Source organism: Neovison vison, chromosome 6, assembly GCF_020171115.1.
Source record: "Neovison vison isolate M4711 chromosome 6, ASM_NN_V1, whole genome shotgun sequence".
Lineage (NCBI taxonomy): Eukaryota > Metazoa > Chordata > Mammalia > Carnivora > Mustelidae > Neogale > Neogale vison.
The window spans coordinates 65,469,902-65,488,663 of record NC_058096.1 but is presented as its reverse complement, the minus strand read 5'-3'; the positions used below and the strand labels follow the sequence as shown (position 1 = coordinate 65,488,663).

At 38.8% G+C, this 18,762-nt stretch overlaps 1 protein-coding gene across 4 annotated transcripts in view; it reads left to right on the top strand.

The window, feature by feature from the left end:
- Nucleotides 1-8,700: 8,700 nt before the first annotated feature.
- IGSF11 (immunoglobulin superfamily member 11) overlaps nucleotides 8,701-18,762 on the top strand; it is a 136,310-nt gene continuing 126,248 nt past the window's right edge. For all 4 annotated transcript variants that reach the window (XM_044251437.1, XM_044251438.1, XM_044251436.1 and 1 more), the window contains exon 1: nucleotides 8,701-8,809. In XM_044251437.1, the coding sequence (XP_044107372.1) occupies nucleotides 8,758-8,809 (52 nt within the window). In that variant the 5' untranslated portion in view covers nucleotides 8,701-8,757. The remainder of the gene's footprint in view (nucleotides 8,810-18,762) is intronic.

Here is an 18,762-nt window from a genome sequence, read left to right as displayed (position 1 = left end):
TGGACAAATGAGGGGAAAACTATCTATTTCACAGGGTTGTTGACAGGATTTAAATGAAACTGTGTATGTTAAAGCAGATAGCAAGGTCCCAGCACATAACAAACATGGAATGAACTTAAATATGAAATGTACATGTGACACTGGCTCTGATCCACATGCTGATCAGGTATGTTACCATACTGGAGGCCATATTTTTACAATTTCTGGTTCTTTTCATGGCTCGTTTCTTCATACTTTTTTGACTATTAGCCAAGATGTTACCTCTTTAGAAGGATAATCTCTGCTGGCTCTGCTCAAGAAAGACCTCACCTTTTTTGAAGTAGAAATTCAGGAATTTCTCTAACCTCCTTCTAGAAAGGCAAGAACCTTAGAACACTTTAACTCTGAAGACAATGTTGGCAAGCAACAGAAATTGATGGTGGTTAATTAAAACAGGAAATGTCCAGGATGTTGGGTAGCTTATGGAAAAGACAGGAAGTCTAAAGAGTCAGAAAACAAACAGCAACTAAAGGAGGCCAAGTCACCAGAATGATATCATATGAACAGTCCAGAGACAACCACTGCTGGTACCAAGCACTGGATGCCACACCTGGCTTCTGTTCAGTGGACAGTAGAATGAATTCTTCTTTATCCTTTCCTTATTCTTATCCTTTTCTTATACCTGAATTTTTGCAACAGCTGCTCAAGATTTAAAATCCAGAGGTGAGCCTCTCCAGTTGGCTAAACTTTGTGTTATGTGAGTACACTATAGTTGCTAGGAGTTCAGGAAGCATTTTTGGCTTCTGTGCTGTAAGGTAGACTTTGGTTCCCAGTGAGAATAAAACTGGGGGATTCTCAAACACTGAGAGAGAGTCTTGATGCTTAGCAGTAAAAAAATACTTAGCAATCCTCCCCAGAGTCTGCTCCTTCAAATGCCCAACATCTAATAATACTTTTCTCCCTTATATTTACATTTTTAGAATACATAATGTGTGTATCTTCTCATGACTGTAAAATCACTCAATTCTACTTTAGGAGATAATCCAAAGTCTTATTACTATTATTTAATACTATTATTTAAAGGTTTTATTTGAGAGAGAGAGAGAGAGAGCGTGCGCGCATGAATGGGGGGAGGGACAGAAGGAGAGGGAAAAGCAGACTTTCCACTGAGCAGGGAGCCGGATGTGGGGCTTGATCTCAGGACTCTGGGATCATGACCTGAGCAAAGGGAGATGCCCAAACAACTGAGCCACCCAGGTGCCTCCAAAGTCTTATTGTTATTATTTATGTTTCCCAGATTTAAGTCCAGTGGTGATATCCATTCTTCTTTCTGGTTGTTCTTAAAAGAACAATCTTGTCTTGAGATTCTTGTCTTGAGATTCCTCAGTCTGTGGACTGACTATAAAATTACCTGCTACCATCACACCCTAAATAAAACAAGAAGAGGAAAAAAACAGGAAGTTAGTTGAAAGTGTAAATATGTAAATGACACAGCAAGAAAAGAGACAGAGATAGAGGATACAGACATTATTTCTGAACTATTTATTAGGCCATAGTTATGTCAACTCTGCATCTTTAAGAGGTAACATTCTTTTAGCACATTCTTAGAAAGTACTTGAGTTTCAGTCCAGGCCTTGAGTCCAGAATTTTGGGATTTAGGTATCTTATCTTCTTTCTTTAAGGAATGTAGTACCCTTAAAATTATTTGACTACCCCAATCTTCTTCATACTGCTTTTATTGTTCTCTGATAGTGGCATCCAGGTTTCTCAAAGCTTTGCCTTCAGTGCACACTTAATGAAATGATCATCTGATTTTTTTTCTTAATCTTTCAATGTAGTGAATAACATTAATTTTCACATGTTAAACCAATCTTACTTCCTGAAATAAATCCAATTGGTGTGATGAATTGATTACCCTTTTTATATATCACTGAACTTGATTTGCTAATAATCATTTGCATGATATTCATTTTCATCTCTACGTGATGAAAATTGGCCTAGCTTCCTTTCTTCCATTATCTTTGTCAGTATTTGGTAATCAATATAATTCTAGCACCACAAAATGAATTAAAGAGAGATTCCTTCTTTTCTGTATTGTCAAGTAATTTGCAAAAGATGGATTTTTTTTTGTTTCCTGAACATTTGGTGAAACTTCCTTATAAAATTGTCTTGATCTGTAGTTTTATTTATAAGAAGATTTTAAATTATTGCTTTAATTACCTTAATTATATGGGAATATTCTGTTTATTTTTGAGCAAGTATTGGTAAGTTATATTTCTTTAGGCATTTGTCCTTTTATTCTGTTTTCAAATTTATCAGCTTAAAATTGTTCATTTTTCTCCTTATCTTTTTAATCTCTATAACATCTGTAGTGATGTATCCTTTTTAATTATGATTTTATTTGAGATCTCGCTCTTTCCATCTCTCATTTTAAATTTTAGAAAAGATGGTCGGCAAAGGACTCACTTCAGGTGACATGTGAGAAAAAACCCACAGGAAGTGAATGGAGAGCTAAGCAAGACCTAGGGAAAGAATAATTTTGTTGGTTCCAAGGCAAACATGTTCCTGTTTGTTCAAGGAACATTGAGGTCATTGTAGTGAGAGCTGAGTAAATGAGGGGAAAGGAGAAGAAGCAATTAGACAGACAAGGAAGGGACTAGATCAAGTTGGGCCTTGTGGTAAGCAGAATAATGGCCCCCACCCTGCAAAGATGCCCACTTTCTAATTCCTAGAGAATATGTTCCCTTACTTGGAAAAAGGGATTTAAGGTTGCAAATAAAATTAAGGTTGCCCTTCAACTGACCTAGAGATAAAGAGATTGTCCCAGATTATCCAGATGGGCGTGCTGTGATCACAAGGCTCCTTAAATGTGGAAGAAAAGGTAGGGGAGAGAGTCAGAGAAACAGCAATGCGAGAAGGATGTGGCCTGATGTTGGTGACTTTGAAGATGGAGGAAGGGGGCCATAAGCCCAGGAGAGTAGGTGGACTCTAGAAGTTGGAGAGGGTAAGGAAAAGGATTCTCCAGAAAGAAACAGCACTGCAGCCATCTTAATCTTATCCCAGTGAGACCCATTTTGGACTTCTGACCTCAGAAAGATAAGATAAAAAGTTTTTGTTGTTTTACACCACTAGATTTGCAGTGATTTGTTATACAGCAATAGAAATCTAACACAAGTGCTGTAGTTTATAGTAAAGACTTCTACTTTCACTGTGAGTGAGGCAGGAAGTCATCAGGCAGAAGAGTGATCAGATCTGATTCAATAGATGCTATGTTGAGAATAGACTGTGGAAGAATTCCTTCCTCCATGTAGCTTTTGGCTTGAATTTCTCCTATTTTATCGAGGTCTCATCAATTTTTTTAGGATTAAAAAATATAATTTCACATTTCTCTTTTTTTATCCCTTAATCTTTTTTTTTCCAATTTATTTATTTTCAGAAAAACAGTATTCATTATTTTTTCACCACACCCAGTGCTCCATGCAAGCCGTGCCCTCTATAATACCCACCACCTGGTACCCCAATCTCCCACCCCCCCGACACTTCAAACCCCTCAGACTGTTTTTCACATTTCTCTTTTAAGTCAAGGTCTCCACTCTGTTTTCCTGCCAGAAATAAAAGTTTGAACTGTACTTCAACTTCTACGGAAAACTCAAGAGTTTGAACCAACCGAAATAAGTGATTACCAGTACCAAATATTGAAACTCAAGTGAGAGGTTCAAAGAGATTAGCTTAGGTTACTGATTACTGGTAAAGAGACTTTGAAGAATATTTGAAAATTATTTTCCTTGCATTATAAGAAAGAGAATACAAAGAATTGAGGTGACATAAAATGCTTCTTATGCAATTTCCCTTTTCAAGTCCTAAACAACATAGTGGCACTATTTTAGATTTGCCATTAGAATGAATTCCATAGCATTTTGTCCCGATGGGTCCTGCTCAGAAAGTAACTTTGTCTGAAAATAAATGTGTTCATAATAAAAGAATTTCAAGGAAAAGAACCAATTTTTCCTCGAATGGATGGAGATATGAAATTTTGCTTCAGCAATATTCACAGTGGTGATAGGGATTAGACTATGGTGACTGGGATGAAATGCTCCTTACCTTTGTGTAAATCCTATCTTGCCCGCTTTACCAGAGGAGGGGGCAGAAACTGCCCAAACAATCAGGTTTGATCAGAAAGACTAAACTGTCAGTATATCTAGGTTATAAACTGATCCAACATTTGAGAAGGTGGTTTTAAAATATTAAATGGTTTCTTTATATCTTAACTGAATAAACAGTTATTGGCTTGTTAATTATTCTATCTTAACAGAATAAACAGTTATTGACTTGTTAGTTATTCTAATAATTCCATTACCATCTTCCCCATTCCTTTATTGTTATTTATTTATTATTGGAGAGAGAAAATGACCATGTGCAAGTTGCGGGCGGTGGTGCAGAAGGAGAGAGTCTCAAGCAGACGCCAGGCTGAGCATGAAGCCCTTGGCAGGGCACGCTCTCCAGACTCTGAAATCATGACCTGAGCTGAAACTAAGAGTCTGATGCTAAACCCATGAGTCAGAGCCACCCTGGATCCTCTACTGTTATTATAGAGTTTTAATTGCCTCTTTACAAAGGGAAAAGGGGAATAATTCCTTTCAAATTTCTCTTCTGTAAGGGCCAAGCTCTACTCTAGGTTATATATAATCCAAAGCAGCTTGGTTATAATGGTTACAGAATGAGTTACTGATGCAAACAAGGACCAAGAAGTATTTTCTTTTTCTTTCTTTCTTCCTTCCTTTCTTTCTTTTTTAGGATTTTATTTATTCATTTGACAGAGAGAGAGAGTGAGAGAGTATAGGATGGGGGGAGTGGCAGGCAGAGGGAGAAGCGGGCTTCCGGCTGAGCAGGGACCCTAATGTGGGGCTCCATCCCAGTACTGAGCCGAAGGCAGACACTTATCCTACTGAGCCACCCAGGCGCCCCCTCAAAAGTATTTTCTAACTCTAAGATTCTTATTCTTATATTCTCATAAAATATTCCATAGACAAACATCCTCAAAAACTTAAATGCAATTAACTTTTAATTATATACGTAAAGGAGAGAGATAGGTACTATAAATAATTTAAAAGTTGCTAATTAAAAATAATTTATAATTGGCTTTGGAAAGCCTTATAATTCCCTCTGTTTTTCTTTCTTAATTGTTTTTCTCCTAAGCTAATATTAAAATTAATTTTCCATTCTTGAATGCAGAATGACTGTAGAGAGATGATCCAGCATTTTGATGGGTAGAGAATAGAAGCTGGTCTAGGATTAACATTTGGATTGGGATAATCCATATTTAGAGATTTAGAAATTGACCATATTCTCATTTCATTAATGTTTTCAAGCCAAGATTATTATTACACCATATCAGAGCATTTTACCCTGCGGTTCCTGATCCCAGATAGTCCCCTCTCCATTTCTTCCTTGGTCAGAGACCAACTATAACACGCTTAGAAGTGGGGGTGGCACCAACATGGCCAAAATTTTATGGGCTACTTATGTAGGGGTAGGGAGGATGTGGTGGTGGTGGGATGGAGGGGGGATACATTTTGGGGTGACAATGGTAGTATTTCCCCCAGACAGCTTTAAGACACTATGGTTTATATAAATTCCTTCAGATGTTGGTCTGTAAAGAGATAAAAGGGAAAGACTTCATGGTGTGGTAGGAAACAACTATAGGATGAATGTCAGAAGAACCTGGTTTTAGTTTTGCCTTGGTATTTGCAATCCCTTGATCTTTTAGAGACTCAGTGTCTTAATATGCGAAGAGGGGGTAATAATACCTGCCTGAACTACCCCCTGGATTGCTGTGAAGATCAGAAGAAATTATACATGTGAAAACATTTTGAAGTTTATAAAGTATTATGCAAATGTAAGATGTTGTCTGTTGCTTTAGAACTTAGAATACTTAAGAGATTTAAAAAAATCCTACTGTGGTCATAAAGCAGATTAGGATGAAAGAGTTGGCGGAACTCATCATTACTAATAACGAATTGACTTGAAATAATGCTAGTGGTATTATCTGTGTAAATTAAAAAGCACATGTTTTTCTCTGTTTCCTGTGAGAGTGTCCTTTTGGAATGCTCTGTGAACTGCACTTTGAGTTTTCAGTACTCCCAACTGGCTTCCTGTGAGTCCACCGTCTACCATCTGCCCTGAGCTTCTGGGCCGCCAGATTGCTGCCTGAAATCGGATTATTCCCACTCTTCCTTCAGAAGCTACATTTCTTTTTCTATGAAAAGGGCTACTCCTCCTATAACTCACCAGCTCCTGTTGGTAGAATGTAGAAATACATTATGGTGACACAGGCAGGAGAGCGAGCTCACTTTCTCTCATTCATGACCTTGAGGATATATCCCATGTACAACTGTAAGTTTTTTAAAGTGTGGGTGTCATATTTTATACTTTATGTTTAACCTTCAAGTTAACCATGTCTTACACAGTTAGATACTTAGTAAATTCTTGAATAGATGTGCTAAGAAATAGATCAGGCAACTTGCTTTATCAGAGTTTTTCATTCTAGGTTATTAGGTTATTTATTTAATTAAAGAATGAACATTCTATCTCAATATTTAAACCTGGGGTTATAGTGAAGTGAAGACCTGTTCTGAGTAGCACCTGCCATCTGACAGCTTCCTTACTTTTCTCTTTATATTACTCTTAAGCAAGTGCCTGGGTGGCTCAGTCAGTTAATGACTGCCTTTGGCTCAGGTCATGATCCCAGGGTCCTGGGATTGAGCCCTGTATTGGGCTCCCTGATCAGCAGGGCGTCTGCTTCTCCCTCTGCCCCTCCCCCCTACTTGTGACCTCTCTCTCTCAAATAAATAAATAAAACCTTTAAAAAACATATTTTATCTTACTCATGCCCTATTTGGGACCGGGCTTGAATGTGGGAAAATGTACAGGACAAAACAAGGAATTTAACTGGATGGAGAAAGAAAATCTAGTTCTTGCTGTGGAATTTAAAAGAATGAGAATGAGCCCAGTGATGAAATCACAGCTGAAATGTAAAATTTCTGTTATTAATGTCAATCTATATGTCATATATATATATTTTTTTGTTGTTGTTGTTTTTTTTTTTTTTTGGTCATTAGAGGTCTGGCAAGGGATTCAAACAAATTGGAAGTAGTGAACAAAGTTGAAGCATCTTCAATTCATAGTCAAACTATATCTTTTCAGGATATTGATATTAAAGGTGATTGGCATTTCTTTTTTTTTTTTGATTGGCATTTCTTAATGTGTTCTCTGTCTTACATAAAATTATAACATCACCAATTTCCATAAAAGGGTGCATCCATAATTCCACCATTTTGATAGTGTTATTTTTACACTTATCTTCCAGTTTTTGTCCAATGTATGGATGTTTTACATATTTGCCTTTCTCCTGTGCATACTATTTTAATTCTCAATTGCCCTGGGAGTATTATATTTGCCAGATGGGGGTTCAAAATTTCCGAGTGGCCCCAAGAATCTTAATCTATGCTGTGTAGAAATTGACCAGAATGGCTTGACATTCCCCATGGAAGGTACCTCCAAAAATTTTAGAAGATTCCCATCGGAGGCTGAAGCAGAAAGTGACCATGGGCTGTTAAGACACCAGCGATCCAATGGAAAAGGAATGAAGTTTAGTTTTTCTAAGAAGAGAAGGTAGATATTTAAGTAAAATCATTTCAAATGCCAAGAAGGTCTCCCTTTCCATCCAACCAGAACAAACAGGAAACCAAAAATAAAAACCCAAAGTAACAATGACCATAATAAAATCAACCCCTCACTAGTTAACGAAGCGTTTAAATTAGTTTAAGAAAGCCAAAACGTTTAAAGTGGAGAATTTTAAATATTAGAAGTTGAGATAAGTTTTACTAAAGGGGCAAGAGACGATGGTAGGGTCTTTGACGGAAACGGGAAATGAGAAGCACGGTACAGCCCTTAGGCTCTTTTAAGGAAAAAAGGGTAGTGGGTGGGTATGGGGAGAAAAGAAAAGAAAACTAAACACTATGGAATAGAACAAACCTCATCAATTCTTAATTTTGCCAGAATCAGATTTTTGCCAGATTATGTAGGTGACAGAAGAGAGGAAATGGACAAATAGAAATCCTCTGAAAACAGAAAAAAGTCTTGCTCAACGAAGGTTGTGGCAAGTCCTTCCTAGCGGACCTTGGGGATCAAGACTGACACCCCTGTCTGCGGAGTAGTTCACCGCAGGGGTGGGACTTGCCTGCAAGCCAGGAGGGCGTCCTCCGGACGGTCCCCAGCGGCGCTCACAGCGGCGTGCGGGGGAGTGGGCGGCACCGCTCACAGGTGGCCGCTGCAGCGCCAGCTGCGCGCCGCGCTCGCTCCGCGGGTGGGCCGCCAGGCGTCGCGCTGGAGCCGCGGTTGCCCGGGAGACCGAGCGGGGCGAGTGGGCGGCGCGGTGCCGAGTGGAGCCGGGCTGCTGCCGGACTAGCTGGGCGAGAGTTGGTGAGGGGGGGAGTGGCTCCCCCGGCGGCGCGGCGGGCCGTCGGGTCCTGGGGCAGCGCGAGGTGGCCGCGGCGCTGCGGGACGAGGCCCGCGAGCCCGGGACGCGCCTGGTCGCAGCTCAGCGTCTGCGGAGCGGGGCAAGGCGCGGGAGCTGCACTTGTCTCGGCTGCGCGTCCCACGGTGCCGGCCCGGCCGGTCGGACCCGGCTGCCCCAAGAGCGCCGAGAGCCCGGCCCGCGTCTCCGCCTTCGCGACGAGGACCCGGGCGGGCGTTGAGCGCGCTCCCCGCGGCCCCGGAATGACTTCTCCGGGCACTCCTCTGGCGCCTCTGCTGCTCCTCTCTCTGCACGGTGAGTAGCCTGAGCCCTCTGCTCCCGGTGGGGCCGGGCTGGGCCGGCGGGCCCGGGGTGACCTGTGCCAGGTCCTGCGAACCCAACTTTGCCAGGGGCCATATTCGTTGCTGTCGGCCGGGGCTCACGCGCCCACCCTCACCGCTGCTGTCCCGCCTGCGCCCCCGTCCCCCTCCCCCTCCCCCTCCGAGCTTCTCAGGTGTCCCAGATCCTAGAGGTAACTGCGCCCGCTTCTCGGTTTCCGCGGATCCCGGACCTGCTTCTGACCCCGCTGTGCTTTTCAGATAACCACTCCCGCACTTACTGGGTCCAGGAAGAAATACTATTTGGAATCAGTTTCCGTTATCCGGCGTCTCCGGGAAAAACAGAGGTGCCTTTAAAATAAATGAGAAAACTTTAAATTGTAGCTTTATCCTAACCTTTAACAAGCATATGCAGGTTTGACTGAAAATGTGATCTTTACTTTAAAAATAACTATACAGTGTGCTACACTGTGTTCGAAAACAATATAGTTTTTGTACTCTAGCTTCTTCCCCAAAGCATTTAAATTGGTTTACAGAAATACAGAGTGTAACAGTATTAGAACAAAAAGACTAAATGTGTGCTTAATTTTTTAATGGCTTTTTAAAAAAAACTATTTCATTTTCTACTCTCTATTTAATCTTTTTTACATTTTATTGTGAATAGTCATCATATTGAACTCTGATTTTTCATCTTATACTGTGCTTTTTTCTTTTGTGAGTGCACTGTCCTTGCAATGTTTTCTGTCCCATTTAATTGATGAGATTTATTGAGATTTATTCTGAAGGTTTTATTTAAAGAGCAGGTTCAGTGATTTATGGAATATTGTGGTTAAACTTGTTTGTTTCTGGAGGTACCAACATGTTTCCCATAGTTTTGTCGCCTTATTTGAACTGATAATATACCCATGGATCTTGAAATAACTTCATTTTAGTCAACTTAAATTGTTCAAATTTATTTAGTAGGGGAGAAAGGAATACAAAATTTTGTATACTTTTTCCATAAATGCCAGTGAAGCAAATCATCAGAACTGCAGGTAACTTTATTGGAGTTCAGTAGGTATATTTTTGGTGATGATGTATAGACAATAATTAAGTGACATGAGTATGTGCTTCCAAATTAATTTTGTCTGGTTGCCCATTTGAAGTGGCTGGCATTTTTCTCTGTCCTACTTCTTTCAAGTGTGAAATAATTAGAGTAAATGAGCTTTTTGTACAATTTCTTGGATATAACTGAAAAATGGTATAAATATTATTATAAGAGATGCTGCAATTTTGGTAAAAATAATTTGTTCTTAACCTTCATCTATTATAATAAATGCTGCTCTTTTTGTAAATAGCATTTGTGTATAGTCTGTTTCTGAATTATTAGGCAGTACTTTTCAAGAGTTGATGTAATTTGCAGAAGCAGCCTTACAAGGTCATCTGATTTGTTTCCTTTCCTTCAGCAGAACTATTCCTCAGCTGTCCTAGGGTGTTTTTAAAGACTTCCAAGGACAACTCAGCCTTCATGATAATCTGTTTTGTAGAAGTACTTTTCACCCTCAGAAATGAACAATAATGTTCATTTGTTCAACATACATTTACTGAGCTGCCTTCTGAATTTGGGTGTCTGGTGGGGAGGGGATGGTGGAGGACAAAGATGCATAAGAGATTGCAGCCTGTAAGGAGTCTGTGGTTTTAAAACAGGCTGTAAGCATGTAAAATGATTAACGATACAAGGAATGTATGATGAGTGCCATTTATTAATGGTGATATCAAGGAAGACTTGATAGAAAAGTTTACTTTTGATCCGAACTTTGAGTAGGATTTGAATTGGCTGACATGGGAGTGGTTGGGCCTTCTTTCCAAGTCAAAAGAACAGCCTGGATGAAGGCTATGAAATGAAAAGTGCAGGGGCATATTCTTGAAAGCCAAGTGTCTAGCTGCTAGAGCAGGAGATGTGTGGAAAGGAGAAAGGGCTAAAAAATCAGTAAAACAATAGTAGAGAGCCTTGAATGTTGAATTTGGGATTTATTCAGGAGGCCATGGGAAGGCCACTGTTACTCAGTTTCCTTAAGATGGGGAGGGGTGGTGGGTGAATAGCTTATTGTGTGCATCCTTGTGCCTAGTGTAAGAGTCTCCAGGAGAATACCATGTCCTCACTGCCATTAAGTTGATGTCAAAGGCAAAGTTGTTTTGAATGAATTAGGGCCCATCCCTAGGACTTAGAATGATGGGAAGGGGTGGAAACCTGAACTAGTGGCTTCGTTATGAAGGAGGAAAAGAAATGGAATGCTGAGTAGGTAATCATTGTAGCATTGGCTACTACCAAGTCTTGATGCATGAAAGGTAGACATAGAGAGTCTCTTACATTTTTGAAAGAAAGTGGTTGTCAAGAGATTTCTGTTTTTATTTTTGTTTGACTTTCTGTGGAGTAATTTCAAAGGGAACTTGAACTGAAAAGTTGACTTCTGTATAGTTCTATCAATAGGTTAGATATATCTGAAGTGTTTTTTTGTGCTACTTGTGATTCCTTGAAATAGCAGATAACTTTCCAGCATCTGAGAAAATCTATAAAAAGAAAAGATCACATAAAAATGAAATGAAAATGAAAAGAATTATGAGCCTAAACGTTAGCATTCTGAAAAAAGTCTTGCGAACTTTGGTTTCTTAGCTCTAACTTGAATTATGTAACTGCTTTGGCAGGATTCACTTTTTAGTAAAAAAACCTGTAGTTTGACCTACATGAAAGGTGGCAGCCACTGGATGAAAACTTTAGAGAAATTAAGCTTAATCCACTGTATTTTCAATGTGGACTATTCAGGAAGGAATTTAAACATTAAATCGCCAAGCGCATCTAAAATGTTATGCTTAGGACTGTTGTCAGACTCCAGGTAATGATGCAATGGGTAAAGACTTATCCCCCCAGTAACAGTATGTGGCACATTTTCAAATGTGTTTTCGCACTTTGATAGTGGAAGCATTTATAATGAAAAGTCTCATTTGGGTCTTCATACTTAAACCATGTGATTTAGTGCCAAACAAGGTGATGTGCTGGGACACAAAATTATTTAATTGCAATGAGTTCTACAGAACAAGGGACTAGAAATACTAGCTGGTTTGGGGGAAATCGTGGTACTCCCACTGAAATTCTCATCTACATTAGTTCATTTAGAATAGGGATTCTGAATTTATGTTATCTACAGTAGTGATGTTTGAGGCCATTGGAGGTAGGATTGCTGCATTTCTGGTAGCCCCCTCACTTCAAGTACCCCCCTCTTTTGTTTGGTAAGGACTGTCTGGCACACATAAATCTCACCCTTGCATTTTGAGAAGGTCCCTTAGACCATCTGGAGGCTCTGATATCCTTCTTCAATTATAATTGAGAGTTACTGGTTTCAGAGGGGTTGTCAGTTCTTGGGTGGTGTTCAAAACACCATCTGATTTGAGCTGAATTTGGTCTTAAAAGTGGAAAGTTAATTAATTACTTATTAGTTAAGCCGATTTACCTAAACTGTGGAAGGATTTTTTTTTCTTTCTATTAAAGTTTGGGTAATTGATTCCCTCTGTATCTGGTTTCCTACCACCTAAGAAAGGGTAGTTTACATTTGTGAGGATTTAAAAAAAAAAAAAAAAGACATGAAGTCAGCCAAAGAAAATCTGTTTCCTAATTTCACAAATGATAGACTCAGCCATTGATCTGATACCAGTTCATTCTTTACCATCGCCGGATAGATACCACAGAGGTCCTCTATGGTGGGACTCTGCCTCACATATGGATTATAGGAAGAGCATATTTTAGCAAATATCATCACAATCTTTATGTTTATGAAAAGGGATTAAAAATACAAATTTGCTGATGTGGAAAAAAAAGGTCTGTCCAATAAAAAAAAAATTCTTAGAGGATGTCTACTTACTAGTTTCCTTTCATTTAGCATTTTGATCTTGAGAGAGGTAACAAACTGACAGTATTAGACGCATACTTTTACTTTAGAACATCTTTGTCAGTAAAGAAGTTGAGACCCCAGAAGCAATGAATTCAGGAAATTCTTGTACTCCGTAGAATTTTTCGGAAGACTCTTCAGAGAATTAGTTGAAAATCAGCAGCTATGAATGGTAGTGGTTGGAAATTCAATGCTGTTATTTCATCAAGTGTCACAACTGTGTAATAACACAGTATGACATTGTGAATATAACTCAAGTAGAGTGGGACCACTCCTTAGACCAGTCTTAAAAGACTAATTAATCCACTATTTTTAAAAACTGGAAAGAGGTTTAAATTTTTTTCTGAAGTCTGTTGAAGGTCACATCCATGAAAATTTTAACAAATGTCCTAGTTTAGAGAGCCCCTCGCCCACTTTTGTCTAAAGTCTCTCCCTGTTGACAGCAGTTGCTCATGTGAAAACATCCCCGCCACCCCAGAGTTTCTTCCAGCTAGGATTCATTCCCTGTGGACCATCCTCTCAGTCTGCAGTGATGTTTGTATCTTCCAAAATGTCAGAAGTCTTCTACTAATCATAGCTCCATCCTTCATCATATACTCAGAGATGCCTTAAGTAACATCAGACATCTTTTATAATACTTCATCTTTGGTTCCTTGTACCAGGTTCATCACTACCTGTTACGCAACTTCTGTCAGCTCCACAGGTCAGGATCATTTGCCAGAATACAAAATACATGGCAAAAAGTGAGGGTGAAGTATAGTAAACATCACTTGTTGCAGAACACATTTCAGTCAGGCTAACATTTTAGGCTTTCATTGGTTAAGAAAGCTTGTAGTACATTTCACTTACGCATATTGCCTCTGTGTAAGTGCAGACTGCCGTAGACTTAAGACAGTCTGCTTGTTAGCCAAGACTCTAGACAGTATGCAGACTCTTAATCATAGAAAACAAATTGAGATTGGCTGGAAGGGAGGGGGTTGGAGGGATGCGTTAACTGGGTGATGGACATTTGGAAGGGTATGTGTTTTAATGAGCACTGGGCATTATATATATACTGATGAATCACAGCCCTGTACCCCTGAAACAAATAATACATTATGTGTTAATGAATTATATTTAAAAAAAATCTATTCTCTTAAGTACATTTTAGAAAGATCCAGGATTTCTTGCTTAAAGGATTTCAGTGTTTCCATGTTGCTTATTGAATTAAATAAAAACTCTTCATCATGGGGGAAAAAATGAAGATATAGTAGCTACGTCATCTGGCTATCATGAGACTCATGTAAGGTAAAGTTTCAATAAATATTATTGTCATTGCTCCCATTTTATGAAAGAAGAAAAAAGTATGCAGAACATGTAAAAATGTGTTAACAGTGTTCGACAAAGATTCTCAAACTTTTGGCCTTAAGATTATTGAGGACCATAAAGAGTTTTTCTTTATGTGGATTATATCTACCAATATTTACCATATTAAAAACTAAAAGTAAGAATGTTTAAAAATGGGGCGCCTGGGTGGCTCAGTGGGTTAAGCCGCTGCCTTCGGCTCAGGTCATGATCTCAGGATCCTGGGATCGAGCCCCGCATCAGGCTCTCTGCTCAGCAGGGAGCCTGCTTCCTCCTCTCTCTCTCTCTGCCTGCCTCTCTGCCTACTTGTGATCTCTCTCTGTCAAATAAATAAATAAAATCTTAAAAAAAAAAGAATGTTTAAAAATATTTATTAATCAATTTAAAAAACAACAAGAAGTCCATTGTATATTGACATAAGTAATATATTTTTGCAAAAAGTGAGAATTTTTGCCCAAACCAAAAAAATATTAGCAAGAAGAGGGGCATGTTGTTCATGTTTGGAAATCTCTGTAATGTCTGACTTATTTAGATGACAGTGGGATTCCCCTGTCTGCCTCTGTGTTCAATTTAGTATGATGCATTTCTCTGGTTAAAATATATGAAGAATATCAGGCCTGACACAGATATGTAGTTAGAGGAGGAAGGGGGTATTTTGATAGCATTTTCAAATAATTTAGGATATTCTTTGATATTTACCAAAACTAAATAGGTAGTAGTTTCTTAAAGATTGGTTACCATGCAAAATTAGAAATCATATCAATAAACATTTCTTGCTCTGTTATTTTAAAATCCATTGGTGGGTGCCTGAGTGGCTCAGTGGGTTAAGCCTCTGCCTTCGGCTCAGGTCATGATCTCAGGGTCCTGGGATAGAGCCCCACATCAGGATCTCTGCTCAGCAGGGAGCCTGCTTCCCCTCTCTCTCTGCCTGTCTCTCTGCCTACTTGTGATCTCCCTCTGTCAAAATAAATAAATAAAACTCTTTAAAAAATCCATTGGTATATATTGCAACTTGAGTGTACGATTTTTTGGTACATGATTTTTTGGTACACTGCATGATTTTTTGGTACACTGTGCATTGATAATTTCAAAAATATTGATTCCCCAATACAGATTTTTACAAATGTTGACATACATTAAATTGTATAATATAAACACATCACATTTGTTAATATCACCACTGATCTTATCAAAAGTGTGTTTAAGTCTTGGAAAACTGTTAAGCTGCAGTGGCAGATACAGGTTTTGTAAAATTTTAATATTTCCCCAAATTTTATTGTTGGGAACAGATAACTGTCAGTTATTTCCCTGGAAGAGATAGTCTTATTTTGTTCAATTTGGAGAAAATGCCTGCCACATACCTAAGTCTGAATAATTGTAGTCTGTGGGTTGTTTTTTCAAGTAAAAATGCTGATTCACGAAACCAGCAACTAGTTCATTCAGCTTTGTGCTCACAGAATCACGCCAGTGCTCTTCCCGGGACAGCCATTGTGCTTCGGTCTGCAGCATACGTGACCGATGGTTCATGCTGCCCATTTTGTCACACAGGATATTATAAGAGGTCAAGATTTAATAAAATTACTGTTACTGCTTCATCAAAGGCATTCTTCAGTGAAACTGGAGTGTCTGTTTTCATGGGAGCCTGTGATGTGGAGGCCTGTGAGGAGAGTTCAGTGCCCGCACCCAGAGGGCCGTAAGGCCCGTGGTTCACCCACTGCTGTGTCTGCACCGTCAGCACAAGTGTCAACACAGGCACAAGCACATTGCAGTTTACCATCATTAAAAAAATAGCTTTTGGGGGTGCCTGGGTGGCTCAGTGGTTTAAGCCTCTGCCTTCAGCTCAGGTTGTTATCTCAGGGTCCTGGGATCGAGCCCTGCATCGGGCTGTCTGCTCTGCATGAGCCTGCTTCCTTCTCTCTCTCTGCCTGCCTCTCTGCCTACTTGTGATCTATGTCTGTCAAATAAATAAATAAAATCTTAAAAAAAAAAATAGCTTTTACCCCACCGATTTTCTGGAAGGATCTTGGAGCCCTGTTGGGTTCACAGACTGTATGAAACTCTGGTGTTACTATAGTGGAATGTTAGTTTCCTCCTTCCTTCCTTCCTTTCTTTCTTTGTTTTTGAGAATTATTTTTGAGACAGCCCATAATTATTGCATACTATGTAAGATGGTATTAAGTGAAGTATGTATATATTATTTAAGCATAATAAGCTCATTTAAAATTCTTTATTTGTATATTTTCTATATGTTTTTAATTACAGAAGTAACATATCTTAGGCATAAAAAATCAAACAATGCAGAAGTGTTTAAGAATTGACCCACCCTGCCTCCACCCACCAAATCTTCTGGTTTTGCTGTGCCTTGTTCCAGACATTTTTGTAATGACAAAGTCTGCATGTACATGTACTTTTTTTCTTTTCTTTCTTTATTTATTTCTTTCTTTATTTATTTTTTAAAGATTTTATTTATTTATTTGACAGAGAGATCACAAGTAGGCAGAGAGGCAGGCAGAGAGAGAGAGAGAGAGAGAGGGGAAGCAGGCTCTCCACTCAGTGGAGAGCCCGATGCGGGACTCGATCCCAGGACCCTGGGATCACGACCTAAGCCGAAGGCAGAGGCTTAACCCACTGAGCCACCCAGGCGCCCCTCTTTAGTGAGGATCTTTATGGATCACACAGAGGACCAGTCATTTACATTTTTTGGAGCTTTTGTTTACCCTCTATCTAGAATCTAGGTTCAAAATTCAATTATGTTTGAATGTATTTAGAAGGAAAATTATCATAGCCACTAGGTAGAAAGTGTGTGTGTAGGTGTGTGTGTGTGTATTTTGTATGTGACTAACAACCACCATGCCACCAGAAAATTTTTCATGAGTTACTCATTTTGTGTTTTAAGTCAATTTCATTGAAATATAATTAACTATTTAATTAACTATATAACTAACTATAAGATCCTCCTATTTTCAGTATAATATTATATAATTTTGATAAATTTATGCACTTGTGTAAGCAGAGTCAAGTATAGAAATTTCCATCACTGAAAATTTCCCTCATCTGCCTTTGCAGTTAAGTCCTCTGCTCTTGGGTCTGTCAAATGTCAGTTTGTTTCTGTAAGTATACATTAATTTTGACTTTTTAAAATTGTGTTACATTAGTCACCATACATCATTAGTTTTTGATGTAGTGTTCCAAGATTCATTTTTTACATATTCATTTTTACCTGTAACACCCAGTGTTCCATGCAATACGTGCCCTCCTTAATACCACCACCAGGCTCACCCATCTCCCCTGTAAAGTCACTCACCCTCCCCTCTAAAATCCTCAGTTTGTTCCTCGGAATTCACAGTCTCTCATGGTTCATCTCCCCCTCTGTTTTCCCCCCTTCACTTTTCCTTTCCTTCTCCTAATGTCCTCCATGTTATTCCTTATGCTCCATAAGTAAGTGAAACCATATGATAATTGACTTTCTATGCTTGATTTATTTCACTCAGCATAATTTCCTCCAGTCCCAGCCATGTCGATGCAAAAGTCGGGTATTTATCCTTTTTGATGGCTGAGTAATATTCCATTGTATATATGGACCACATCTTCTTTATCCATTCGTCTGCTGAAGGGCATCTTGGCTCTTTCTACAGTTTGACTATTGTGGACATTGCTGCTATGAATATTGGGGTACATATGGCCCTTCTTTTCATTCCCTTTGTATCTTTGGGGTAGATAACCCAGTAATGCAATTGCTGGGTCATAAGGTAGCTCTATCATTACTTTTTTGAGCAATCTCCACACTGTTTTCCAAATCAAAACCATAATGAGATGCCACCTTACACCATAGAATGCCAAAAATTAGCCAGGCAAGAAACAGCAAATGTTGGCGAGGATGTGAAGAAAGGGGTACCCTCTTACACTATTGGTGGGAATGTAAGTTGGTGTAGCCACTTTGAAAAACAGTGGGAGATTCCTCAGAAAACTAATTTTGACTGTTTTAAATTACCCAAATGAAATCATATTGTGTTTGAACACTACAGACTTCAGGTATTTATGTTCATTTTAAGCTAAACAAAACAAAGCAGGAGAAAGGAATATTTCAACATATCATTCCAAACCACGCCACCCAGAATGTCCATTTTAACATTTGATGATTATGATTTATTTCTTGATAAATCTAGATAATTACTATCATTTAGAATTCTTTAAGTGCTTACTTTGTTCTCTGAATTACTTCCTGTTTTCCCTGCCTATTTCTATCCAAATTAAAGGATAATTTGTATATATACGTATGTTACTGATCAAAATGTCTTTCCTAGAATTTGTTAGAAATTACTCCATATTTTCTGGCACTGACTGTTGCTGTGCTGAAGTCTGAAATCAGTCTAGATTTAATTTTTCTTTCTTGAGAGTGATTTACTTTTTGTATCTGGATGTCAAAAGCCTTCCTTTATCTTTATAGTTCTATAGGTTAGCCATAATTTATAGTGGTGTGCTTGTTTTTATGAGTTTTTTTTTTTCTGTGAGATATTGTATCTTTTCAATCTGCCTGCTCACTTCTTCCTGAATTTCAGATCTATTTTCCTGTATTATATTTCTGGATATTTCCATATCTGATCTGATCTTATACTACCTATATATTATTTTTACCTCTTCTACATAATTTTATTTTTAAAAT